General features: G+C 42.1%; 1 protein-coding gene across 4 annotated transcripts in view; it reads left to right on the top strand.

Moving 5' to 3' along the window:
* USP24 (ubiquitin specific peptidase 24) overlaps positions 1-13,133 on the top strand; it is a 143,885-nt gene that overhangs the window by 60,138 nt on the left and 70,614 nt on the right. For all 4 annotated transcript variants that reach the window (XM_086717077.1, XM_086717078.1, XM_086717076.1 and 1 more), the window contains 12 exons: positions 432-539; positions 1,219-1,368; positions 1,992-2,123; positions 3,203-3,314; positions 4,427-4,503; positions 5,739-5,879; positions 6,058-6,111; positions 7,123-7,238; positions 10,842-10,908; positions 11,033-11,143; positions 11,866-11,964; positions 12,053-12,226. In XM_086717077.1, coding sequence (XP_086573203.1) covers positions 432-539; positions 1,219-1,368; positions 1,992-2,123; positions 3,203-3,314; positions 4,427-4,503; positions 5,739-5,879; positions 6,058-6,111; positions 7,123-7,238; positions 10,842-10,908; positions 11,033-11,143; positions 11,866-11,964; positions 12,053-12,226 — 1,341 coding nt within the window. The remainder of the gene's footprint in view (positions 1-431; positions 540-1,218; positions 1,369-1,991; positions 2,124-3,202; positions 3,315-4,426; positions 4,504-5,738; positions 5,880-6,057; positions 6,112-7,122; positions 7,239-10,841; positions 10,909-11,032; positions 11,144-11,865; positions 11,965-12,052; positions 12,227-13,133) is intronic.

The following is a 13,133-nucleotide window of genomic DNA, read 5'->3' as shown; positions in this document are numbered from 1 at the left end:
CATATAATTGTAGAAAATCACATTTCTATATCATTTTCCTCACCAGCCAGTCCAGTATCATCCAAGTTAAACTTTGCCCGTCAGTTCATTTGATCATGTCAACATGTCCTAGCAGCCTGTGCTACTTAATCTATCCTCTGAAATTGCTAATCCCTTGTCGTCTGTTTTTTGCTGATGCACCCTGTACATTTACTGTCACTTCACATCCACTCCTGTTTGCAGTTCTTGGCCTTAGGAAATTGCATGCAGAATAAGAAGTTGAAGACTGACTTATGAGTGCATGGAGATGAGCTGTAAATGAGCAGTGTGGACAGGAAAATAATAGAATGTATAGCATCAAACCTAATCGACTTGGGAAATTTTTATAGGTAATAAATTTTGCCTGCCATTCATTTCTGGATGTAACTAATGTAACTTCTTTTTAACTCTAGTCGTCTCAGCTTAATAATCCCCAGTTTGTATGGGTGGTGCCAGCCTTGCGTCAGCTCCACGAGATCACCCGCTCGTTTATAAAACAGACCTATCAAAAGCAAGACAAGGTAAGAGAGCAGCTATATTTGATCAGCATACGATTCTGCTTACTTACACAACTTCTCTAATAACAAAACGTAAATAAAATTGCTGGGTTGTAAAGTCACTATTTTACATCTTGATGATTATTAAAACAGCTCATTTATATTCTTTAATAATCTTGAGTTCAAACATCATTCTGCTCTCATTTCTACAAGAGCTCTTCTTTTGCAACATCCTTGATTCATTTCCTTTTTATTTCCTTAATTGATTGACATGATTATGCCAGTTTTTAAAAGGCTGAATGGTATTTCAGAACTGTGTTCGAAAAGATTTAAAGACATTTGATCTCAGGAAGATGAGATTGTTTAAAGGACCCAGAGCTCCTTCAGTGTACGAGACTTGGGAGGAAAGACCTGAAAAGTACGCAAGAAGCGAAAAGATTCTTTTCTGAAATCCGTCTTTTAAAAAAAAGGGAGAGAATGTCTCTAGAAGCAAAACGTTAGCAGAAAAGTTTATGAGTTCCCTAGTAAGTGCACATACTAGATGATTTTGTTTGCTTTTGTGTAGGGAATGAATCCTCAGTGAAGCAATCCTTGGATTTGCAGTCCCTCACTAGGGCTACGTGCTGAAGCAGAAGCTTCTGCTAAACTCACAGAATGACTGCAGATTCTCATGCCATTTTTCTTTTTGTTGTTTTTTGCCAAGAGCATCATTCAAGACTTGAAGAAAAATTTTGAAATCGTGAAGTTGGTGACCGGAAGTTTGATAGCTTGTCATCGACTTGCAGCCGCTGTGGCTGGACCTGGAGGCTTGACTGGTTCCACGCTGGTGGATGGCCGATACACTTACCGGGAGGTATCCGGAGCTGTGCTTTCGTGTCGTGCTTTCCAGCATCCGTTTGGCTATTTGCGCGCGAACTATAAACGTGATACTGGTAGGGTGTCGCTCTAAAGAGGTGGCATGAGGTTTCTTTGTAGCAATGGAGCAGTTTTATGTTTTGACTATAACCATTTTACAATAACAGTTTAGGAAGTTGTTATTTGTGGGCGAACCATTCAGCAAATCACCTTAGAACTGCATACGATAAAGTGATAAAGATTACCATGTTTCCTCTGCCTTTCATATGAAATGATAATGGTCTGTGCTGTGGAGAATTGCTTTCGTTTTTCAAATCAGTTGATTAGTAATATTCTTTTTAAAAATCAGAAAAAAAAACTTAACCAGTGTTTGCGGTATTTCAGTATGAGGTGACGGAGATGATATTTTACTGCCATCCAACTTGACTAGAAGTTGTAACAGACTTGAAGTAGTTTCCACTGTATCGTGCTGTTAACAGATGTCTCACCTTTATTTCACCCTAAATTATATGTGCAAGCGTTAGGTAGAATTCTTGTTTTAATTTTTAAAGAGTTTGTTTTAATTTTGCTTTTGCGCAGGAATGCCTGGAGTTAACTAATTAGCATTACTTCTTTTTGCAGTATTTAGAGGCCCATCTAAAATTTCTAGCATTTTTCTTGCAAGAAGCCACTCTGTATCTGGGTTGGAATCGTGCCAAGGAAATCTGGGAGTGTCTTGTGACTGGCCAGGATGTTTGTGAATTGGATCGAGAGGTAAGAAGATGGTAGTGTGGCTAAAATAAGGCAGAAGTGGGGCTTCTGTAGTTTACCTTTTTTATGGGTCTCACATCGTCGATTCTAAATGCTTCTCAAGGGGCGCGTGGGTGGCTCTGTCGGTTGAGCGTCCAACTTCAGCTCAGGTCACGATCTCGCGGTCCGTGGGTTCGAGCCCCACGTCGGGCTCTGTGCTGACCGCTCAGAGCCTGGAGCCTGTTTCGGATTCTGTGTTTCCCACTCTCTGCCCCTCCCCCGTTCATGCTCTGTCTCTCTCTGTCTCAAAAATAAATAAACATAAAAAAAATTTTTAAATGCTTCTCAATTTGCTAAGCACACATTTATGCTAATCGGCCAGGAGCTGTAAGTGCTGAAAAAATACATTATATGATACATATCTATGACATAAACGTGTGAGTTCGGTAATTTTTATACCATTCTGGACAAAACCAAATTGAGCCGAAAGAGCACAGCTGAAGAATTCTCAGTATGTCTTATAATTTTTCTCCCTCCCATGGAACTAATTTCAAGTTACCAACCAAGAACTTTGAGTTCCTGCAATGATGTTGTACGGCAGAAACACAAACACAAACTTCTTTGTTGTATTCTAAACACAAAGAAGAATAAATGCCCAGACAGATTTTTTTCCGACTATAATTAAACAGCTGAAAATAGATTAAGCCAGGAGCAGAACACCTGACTTGGCGTATTGTAACTATGAATTGTGTGCTCATCTCCGTTTGCAGAGTTGTAACTACTTCCTAGGATCATTGAAAGGACTGAATAAATGCCCGTGCCCAGCACAGCGGCTGGCACACAACAAGGCTTATGAATAAACGTTAGTGGGCAAGCCCAAGTCTAACCTTCATTGAACAGGAGGAGTGTATATTTTCATTATCTGAGGGAGAGGCTGCTAGGAACTGCTTTATTTGGCTCTGGTGTTCCAGGCGTTTCCGTTGTCCCTGGTAATACAGATTTTTGAAGCATTGAACGTAGCCTATCTTCTGTCTCCCACTTTGGAATAAGTATTTGCCTAACATGAACTTTAGTTATAGGGTAACGTTTGTCTTAATCCACAGATGTGTTTTGAATGGTTTACAAAAGGCCAACATGATCTCGAGAGTGACGTTCAGCAGCAGCTTTTCAAGGAGAAAATTCTTAAATTGGAGTCATATGAAATCACCATGAATGGTAGGAAGAAAACTTCAAGTCTTTTTTTCTCAGTTCCTTAAGAAATGTGATTCTTTCCTTTCCCTGTAAGCCCACTTCTCAGAAGCAACTAAGCAGTCTGGATTATCCTTCTGGACTTTTCTTTATGCGTATAAAGACATATCTGTATATACCTGTGTTTATATACACAGATTAATTCCTTTTTATGTGAGTAGTATCTCGTGATTCACTTTAAATTATATGGCCTTACCATTTCAGTTGTCAAATGGTAGCACATATCAGTATCATTCTATTTTATGGCTGAATAATATTTCATTGTTTGAATATACCACATTTTATTTATCTGTTCATCAGTGGTGGACACTGAAGTGTTAATCACTTTTGGCTATTACTAATAACACCGCTGTACGCATTCATGTACAAGTTTTTGTGTGGACGTTAGTTTTCATTTCTCTTAGGAGTGGAATTGAATCATATAATTAACATTCTGAAGAACTGTCAGACTATTCTGCAAAGTGGCTGCACCGTTTTATAACCCTACCAGCAACATCTGAGGGTTTCAGTTTCGTCACATCTTCACCAATCCTCGTTACTGTCTGTCGTCTTTATTCTAGCCGTCCTGGTGTGTGTGAAGTGTTATCTCGTGGTTTGGTCTGCATTTCCCTGATGACTAAGGATATTGAGCATCTCTTCATGTGTTTATTGACTGTTTGTATATATTCTTTGGAGAAATGTCTGTTCGGACCTTTTGCCCGTCATGAATTGGGCTGTTGGTCTTTTTATTGTGGAGTTGTGAGACTTCTTTATATATTCTGCCTAGTGGCGCCTCATCCGATAGACACTCTGCATATATTTTGTCCCATTCAGTGGGTGGTCTTTTCACTCTCTCATAGTCCTTTGAAGCACAAGAGCCCCTAATTTTGATGAGGTTCAATTTACCTACTTTTTATTTTGCTGCTCGCGCTTTTGGTACCATGTCTGACAAACTGTTGCCTAATCGGAGGTCTTGAAGATTTATGTCTGTTGTGTCCCAAGAGTTTTACAGTTTTGGCTGTAGATATACTTTGGGTCTCTTCCTTGGTTATCTGTGTTACTTAGAGTGCATGAATTTATCTGACCTTCTGTAATTTCAGGGTTTAACTTATTTAAGACTTTTTTTGAAAATGTGAATCTTTGTGATCATCGATTGAAACGACAAGGAGCTCAGTTGGTAAGTACCTTCTTCCAAAATCTGGATAATTTGGATAGTCTAGTAAAACATGGCAAAAAAGGTGTTCTAATTGAGAGAAAACACGACCTTTTTTAAAGAATGGGCATCGCCTCAACTGCGTCTTTTGCTTTGATGACAGAGCTTCTCTTAGAGCGTAACGGAGGCTCCCTTTCTGGCACAGCGACACCTCGCTAACTGCCCGGGAGAACAGAGTTGACTTCTCATCCCTCCGTGCTTCTTGCTGACCCAGGGCAGCCAGCAGCCTCCTGTGGCTAGGTGAATGCAGGACAGGGATAGTTTTATCGAAGCTTCCAGCTCCTCAGATCCAGTAATGGATGTGTTCCTAAAAAATAACAACATCTTGGGGCGCCTGGGTGGCTCAGTCGGTTGAGCGTCCGACTTCGGCTCAGGTCATGATCTCACGGTTTGTGAGTTCGAGCCCCGCATCAGGCTCTGTGCTGACAGCTCAGGGCCTGGAGTCCACTTCAGATTCTGTGTCTCCCTCTCTCTCTGCTCCTCCCCTGCTCACACTCTGTCTCTCTCTCAAAAAATAAATAAAAGATTTAACAAAAAGTAACATCTTTCATTCTGAAGATGAATCTTCGGTTCATCACAGCGACAGGGATTTGGGGAGGAAACTTTAGGAACAGACAGTGAAGCAGGAGAATGTGAGGATCTGTCGAATGTATGCAACTTATGTTTATATTTACATGTGAACCTTAAAAAAAGAAAGGCAGTAAATAAATGGTCTTTTTTAAGACCTCTTTTGATTCAAGGCCTGGCTTCGTGGATGGTACGAATGTTTACAAGATCTTGTAAGCTTGGATCCTGCCGTTTGAACTGAGCTTTGGGAAGACCCGATTGAGCCTCAAGGATTATTAACCACTTCTAGCCTGGCTCTGTTTCCTTTTGAGGACAAGCTCCTGAAGCTGGTGCTCCTTCACTCCTGTGCTATTTCTGCTTCTGTAACCTGCTTGGGTAGATTTCCAGCTTGGGTTTAGGAACATCTGGAGAAAACTCTCCATTATCTCCCCTGGTTGCCATGGACATAGCCCAGTGTTTCTGTGGTTAGTTGTTTTTGATTTAAAATACAGTACCATAGTGGTCTCATAGGTAGCTTGGCTTTCGCAGCCTTAATGCATATTGAACTGAAAGGTGTGGACTTAATGATATAACAGAAAATAATTGTAATTTTGTGACCTTGGTGTGCTGTATGATTTTTTTCTTTTGAACAGTATGTAGAAAAGCTGGAATTGATAGGAATGGATTTCATTTGGAAAATAGCCATGGAATCACCTGATGAAGAAATTGCTAATGAAGCTATTCAGTTAATCATAAACTATAGTTACATTAATCTAAATCCCAGATTGAAGAAGGTGGGTATCAAAGGACAGAAGGTACTTACACACAAAACAGAAAATTATATATATATATAAAAGTTCTGACCTTTGGCATGCCTGAAAATTGGCTTTTTTATTTTGATGTTTTCTCATTAATAATGATTGCAATTAAATGTCGGACTAATTTTAATTTCCATGTACCTCTTACTTTTAGGATTCCGTATCGTTACATAAGAAATTTATTGCTGATTGTTACACGAGATTAGAAGTGAGTGGCAAATTTTATTTAACATGTTTCTAAAATAAATGCTTTGACATTTTTCCTTTTATAATCTTCTGTTTGAGATCATGTGTCATGTTGATATTTGTGGCTGGATTCTGTCGAAGAATTTGTCAGCCGTATTGTATTGTCACAGAGGGAACAGACATCTGCCTGGATTCCCCCAGTACAGAAATGTCCTCCGTAGGGAAGCTTTGCTTCTCTTTCCACCACGTCTCCTCCCCACTGCACCCACCCCCCCTTTTGGGGTATGGGAACTGTCTTCAGAAAACGGGCCTACTCGACATTCCACATTTCTAGTAGATCCTTCTCCCCTTTTTCCTTCTCTGCCCAGGGATTTTATGCAAGAGCTTGTTTTTCCCACCCTTGCCCATGTTTCAGCTGCGATTATATCTTAGATGCTATTAAAGGCCATAGTAGGTGGTACTGGTTGCCTTTGTCCATTAGAAGCCTGCTGTGTGATACTATCTCACATACATTTCCAGTGCCTTGGCTCCAGCATGATGGTTAAAGCATTAAACAGTCATTTCTGTTCTTAAGTTGTGTTTAAGTTTTTTACCTATTCCAGAAACGTAATGCTACTGCCCCCAAAGGTCAAGAAGTTAAACCTCGTGATGACGAATACGTGCTTGAATCTGTGCAGGATTTTCATAGTTCTTCACCCAAATCTGTGACTTCACCCAAATCTGTCATCATAAAAAGCCACTTAAAGTATTCAAGTACCTTAATTAAATGAGGTACCGTTTTAAGTATTAACATAGGTAGAACAGTAGTTCTCAGCCAGGGGTTATTTTGCCTCCCAGAGAGCATTTGGCAATGTCTGGAGACCTTTCTGGTAGCAGTAGGTGGGTAGTGACTAGAAATCAGAGATGTGGCTAAACATCCTGCAAAGCCCGGGACAGCCCTCTAACAACAAAAAGCGTCCATCCAGCCCAAGATAGCAGTCGGCCCGAGGTTTGAGAAACCCTGATAATAGAATGATGGTTTCATGTTTCACAGGCGGCCAGCTCAGCACTTGGTGGCCCCACTCTGACGCATGCAGTGACCAGAGCAACAAAAATGCTTACGGCAACTGCTATGCCAACCGTAGCAACATCCGTTCAGTCTCCATATAGGTAAGTGTGCAGAAATTACAGCACGTACTCACACGATGCATAAATACACATGTACCTGTTTGGAAAAACAACTGGCTTCTTTTTTGGTTGATTTTCCTCATTGTGTATCATAGTTTTTGCAGAGAGTCGTATCCTGAGAAATTGCGTATTCCCGTCATACGTCCCAGATCTGCATTTTTTTTCTGAAGATCCGTAGGTCATTGTCACCAGAACCAAGTAGTGGTCTGCCCCGACCCTGTGCCTACTGGACAACTTTTGTTGTTTTGTTACTTTTTTAAAAAATTTGAACTCTTTCACTTTGACTCTGTGTAAGTAGGAGTAAGCTACTCTTTACAACAGACTAAAGATACACTCGTTGTGTGAAGAGTAATTTTTCAAGTTTGAAGTATGTGCTTACTGAGACATAACCTGTCTCCTGGTGCCCAAATCCAGGGCACTTAACAGCACGCGCAAAATGAGACGGAGGGTAATGATTAATTAAAATTGTGCATTATAATAACATCATAGTTAAAATATTATTTCCTTAAAATTAGTTTTCAAAATAACTTTTAACAAGAACTTAACCCCCAGATATTTGTGTTCAAACTTTGAGCTGAAGTCTCCTGTGAGATTGCCCTGTTTAGCGTTTTCAAATATTATCAGTGAAACCCGAGTTCAGTATTTGCTGTAGTTCTTTGATATAGTGAGGAACATAGGTGAGTATTCAGAAACATTAGACTGAAGCATAGTTCAGATGCTCCTGTGAGGTTTTCTGAGCCTTCTATTCTTAGTAAGCAGCCCCCAATCACTGATGCCCAGGAAACCTTGGCAGGTGTTCAGAACGAGGCCTGCTCTGCTGCCCTCTAAGTGATGGGTGCACGTATTGTCTCTCTCTGCTCGGAATGACTTTATGTATGTACATGTTATTTATCTTTATTTACAGTTCTTCTTGTTTTTAAAGGCTCCCTTTAGAATAGGAATCAAAGCAATAGCCTTGCTCACATTCGTCATCTTTTTTTAAATGAGTACTGTGTAGTGATACTAATATTAGAGAGGCTCCAATAAAATTCAACCCTCTTGGACTTTTTTTTTTTAAATGCCAGAAAGCAGGGCGCCTTGCTGGCTCATTCAGTAGAGCATGCAACTCTTGACCTCGGGGTTATGAGTTCAAGCCCCATGTTATATATAGAGATTACTTAAAGATAAAATCTTACCCAAAAAACCCAGTTAAAATGGCGGCAAGTGATTGTAGATTCAACTCATGACCTTTGCGTTCCCACATTGTTGGAAGTGTATCTTAAATAGACTCTCATTAAGAATGCATGTTAAGAGTAGGGGTACCTGGGTGGCTCAGTCGGTTAAGTGTTCAACTCTTGGTTTCAGCTCAGTTCATGATCTCATGGTTCGTGGGTTCGAGCCCTGCGTCAGGCTCTGTGCTGGCAGTGCGGAGCCTGCTTGGGATTCTCTCTCCTTCTCTCTCTGCTACTCCCCTGCTCGCTCACTCACGCACTCTCTCAAAATAAATAAACTTTTAAAAAATGCATATTAAGAGTCTTTAGTTACATGTTTGTAAGATGTGGTTCATCTTTATGACCTAGGTCCTTAATGATTCGTTTATGTGACAAACCAGAATAGAAATCCAATTTTGAACTATTGGATTGGGATTTCCAAACTGCAACATCTTTAAATAAGTGCGTTATTTTTTTTCTCTTTTTACTGTTTTTTATTCTGAATCATTTCATTTCATATTTGACTGACTACAGAGCACAGCCACAGGATAGTTCTTAACTGTTCTTATTATAAACTCCAAACACTGTTCATAGGAATGTATAATTTCAAAGTTGCATTTGAACCACGACATTATAGTTTCTTATTTCACTGGTTTTGAGAGAACTTCTCAGTGACCATAGTTCCACCTTTGGTGGCAGACGGGGGAGAGTTATTCTCTCATCTCTACAGTGGTCTGCAATGTTGTCTGAAATTTAATTCATTATTGAGGCACAATTAAGATAGTTCACTCAATAATTCACTTATTATAGGGGCACCTGGGTGGCTCAGTCGGTTGAGCGTCCGACTTCAGCTCAGGTCATGATCTCATGGTTCATGAGTTTGAGCCCCGCGTCGGGCTCTGTGCTGACAGCTCAGAGCCTGGACCTGCTTTAGATTCTGTGTCTCCTTCTCTCTCTGCCCCTCCCCTGCTCACGCTTTGTCTCACTCTGTTTCTCAAAAATAAGTAAATGTTAAAAAAAAACTTTTTTTTAAAATAATTCTCTTACTATAGCATTTAGATATTCCTAAAGCTTCCCCACCTGAATATCAAATTCTAGTTCTTGCCCATAGCCTGAAAGAATTTAGAACTCTGTTAAATATATTTAACAGTACTATTACAGCGTATTTAACAAACTCTTTTTAAAGTAGAATTTTCAGTACTGCTAATCAGCCAACCAGACCAATTGTTAGAAAGTGTTAGTACCTCTTTTCAGATTTAGAAAGATGCCTGTTTGAAATGCCTAGACTTTCTTTTCTGGGAGAGCACATGTTTAAATTAAGGACATTTGGATTTCCATCTCTTGATGTTAACACATGTAATGTTGTCTTTAGAATCAAATATGGAGCTGTGAGTACATAAGCTGCTGGACGTTAGAGTCTCGTTAATTCAAATAATAAGTAATACTCCCTAAGTCTGACTAAAAGGGATCTCGGGTCTCATTTTCAGGGGTTAAGCTAGCACTTAACCTTGCTATATGTTCCTGTTCCAGAGATGGTTGTCTCCTGATGAGTGTTGATTTCTCAAGCACTTTGAAAACCTATAGGATAATAATTCTTAACACTTGTGTGTGTTTTTTAAATTCTTTTTAATGTTAAATTATTTTTGAAAGAGAAAGAGAGAGACAGAGTGTGAGTAGGGGAGGGGCACAGAGAGAGAGAAACAGAATGTGAAACAGGCTCCAGGCTCTGAGCTGTCAGCACAGAGCCCAGAGCGGGGCTCAGACCCACAGACCGTGAGATCATGACCTGAGCTGAAGTTGGACACTTAATCGACTGAGCCACTCAGGCGCCCCACACTTGTGTGTTTTAACTCTACAGAATGTTCATTTAAACCAGGTAAACAGTTGTTTGTCCTTCCTTCCTCCTCATTCTTAAACTATTTAGAACAGCAAGTCTTATTTGTGGTACACTTACTGGTTTTCAGCCAATTCAGAACTTTGTCAGATTCCATGTGTTTACAGAATTAGGTGGCATATTTTAGTTGTAAGATTATGAGACTCAAACCTACTGGTTGTTCATTCTTGGTGGATTGATGGACAGATAGGCCTGGAGTCCCAGGTCCTCATTTATGGAACAACTGTGTAAAAAGACAGAAAGGAAACGACAGAAAAGGAAACATGGAGGGGGCCTGCCTGTCCTCCCTTGCTCCATCAGTGCACAACGGCTGTGAGGTGGCTGAGCCGCCTCCCGCCCTGGGTGACGGGGAAGTTTAGTCTTTGCAGATTTAAGCCTTCGGCCACTGAGGCTAACTGCGTGGTTTTGGTGAAGCAGACTGGAATCGTGCGACTTATTTCAAATACGTTCAAGCCTTCAGTTCATTTCAAATATGCTCAAAAAAAGTTTTTTAATCTATAGATCCACCAAACTTGTAATAATCGAGAGACTGCTGCTTTTGGCAGAACGCTATGTGATCACTATAGAGGTAAGCCTCTCTTCTTTTTAAAGCAACTTTATCATCCTATCGTTAGACTCGTGTTAGGTGTGTACGTTGGAGACTTAACAGTGACGCTGTGCGTCTGACTTGTTTGACTTCTATCTTTTTCAAGGATTTTTACTCTGTTCCACGAACTATTCTACCTCATGGTGCCTCATTTCATGGACATCTTTTAACTCTCAACGTCACGTATGAGTCTACCAAAGATACCTTCACTGTAGAGGTAGGTTTACGTTAGCCCTGTAGCCATTTTCATACTGTCTTGTTTCCTTCCCAAGAGCACTGTGGAGCGGGATAGCTCCACGGGGAACTATTCTGCAAGCTGTTTAGCAAACAAATATAGACTAAAGGCCTGCAGCGAAAGGGAACTGATGGGTGTACAGAGGCACATGAATAAGTGTATAATATAGCATCAGGTGGTGATGAGTGTTCTAAAGAATAAGAATAAAGCAGAATAATTTGGTAGAGAGCCAGCGCATATGTGTGAAATGTCATCAAATGGGCAGGGAAGTTCTCTCCGAGGTGGTGACATCTGAACAAAGATGGAACGAAGTGACAACAAATAGTTTCTGCGGAAGAGCATTCCAAGCAAAGGGAGCAGCAGGTACTGAGGCCCTGGCGAGGGACTTGCGTGGCTCACTGAGTGACAAGCAAGGTGGCTGGTGTGAGGGGAGTGTAGAGAGAACGGGAAAGAGTGGAGACGGCAGCAGCAGAAGGACTCGAGATTTGATTCACAGGAGATGGCGAGGCATGGGGGGTGGGAAGACGGGACATTGAATTACGGCGGAAGGGAAGCCTTACAGGGCGGGGAGTTTTGTCCGTGGGTCCTCTGCTCTGTTCCCAGCTTCTGGAACAGTGCCTGGTACGTAGTCCGTGCTCACTAGCAGTTGTTTAAACGGACAAGTAAACAAAAGACTCCCAACAGCGTTTAATTTTGTCGTACAGGCTCACAGTAATGAAACCATAGGGAGCGTGCGATGGAAGATAGCCAAGCAGTTGTGCTCACCTGTGGACAACATACAGATATTTACGAACGATAGTCTGGTAGGTTTAAACCCACACTCTGTGGCCCTTCAGCCTGCTGTCAATGCCTTCTTCTTCCTGCCAGTAATTAAGAAACCACTTTTTGCAGCTGACCGTGAATAAAGATCAAAAGCTCCTCCACCAGCTGGGCTTTTCTGATGAACAGATCCTCACGGTGAAGACTTCGGGCAGCGGGACCCCATCCGGCAGCTCCGCGGACTCCTCGACCAGCTCCAGCAGCAGCGGCAGTGGGGCCTTTAGCTCATCGTACGCCATGGAGCAGGTACGGGGTGCCGGAGTCAGGTGACCGGTCAGAATTTAGGAAGCCCCCAGAGACTTGGATGACCGGGTCCTCTTCTCCCAGACACGTCCTGACCGATGAGGTTCCTAAGGGAATGAGCGTAGGCAGAGGAGAGGCCAAAGGACCGAGCCAGGGAACTTCTTTGTATAGAGATCGAGGGTGAAGAGGACCCAGCAGGGGAGACCACAGAAGAGCCAGAGAGGAAGGGGAAAGCCAAGCGAGTCCTGACAGCTGAGTGAAGACAGGGTTGCAGCAGATTGTTGACTGTACCTTTAAAATACACCTAAAACCTAGTTACTGTCGTCTGCCTCCATGGCTTCCACACCGGTCCAGGCCCCCGCCATACCTCGCCTGGAGTGTTCCAACAGTGCCTCCCTGCTCTCCCAGTCTCTTCTCTGTACAGTGCCTGGCAGCTCGGGGTCTTTTTAAACAGCAGTCATGTTGTGCCACCCTCAGCCCAAAGACTCCCAGGACTTCATCTCAGAGTAGGAGCCAGGGTCTGCCGGGCCCCACAGGGCCAACCTCACAGACCTTCGTGGAACCTCTCTGACTCTCCTCCCTTGGCCCCGCCTCGCTCCCACCCCTCCAGCTGCACTGGCCTCCACGTTGGTCCTCAGACTTAGCAGCGTCCGTGCACTTGCTCGTCCCTGTGTCTGGAACGTTCCTCCCCAATATCCAGGTGGTCCCTTCTCACGTTCTTCGGCTCTCACTCAAATGTTGCCTTCTTGGTGGCAATCCTATTTACGTTCTTAGCTCCAGCCCTGCACTTCGTATCTCCCGTCCCGACTTAACGTTTTCTTTAACGTACCATGTGTTTTATCTTCTGTAATGTCTCTCTCTCCCCAGTGAAGTATAAACTCCATGAGAGCAGACTTCTGCCCGTTTTGCT

Source organism: Puma concolor, chromosome C1, assembly GCF_028749965.1.
Source record: "Puma concolor isolate L17-30 chromosome C1, mPumCon1.1.hap2, whole genome shotgun sequence".
NCBI lineage: Eukaryota > Metazoa > Chordata > Mammalia > Carnivora > Felidae > Puma > Puma concolor.
Note: the sequence above shows the minus strand (reverse complement) of the source record. Positions and strands in the feature narration are given on the sequence as shown.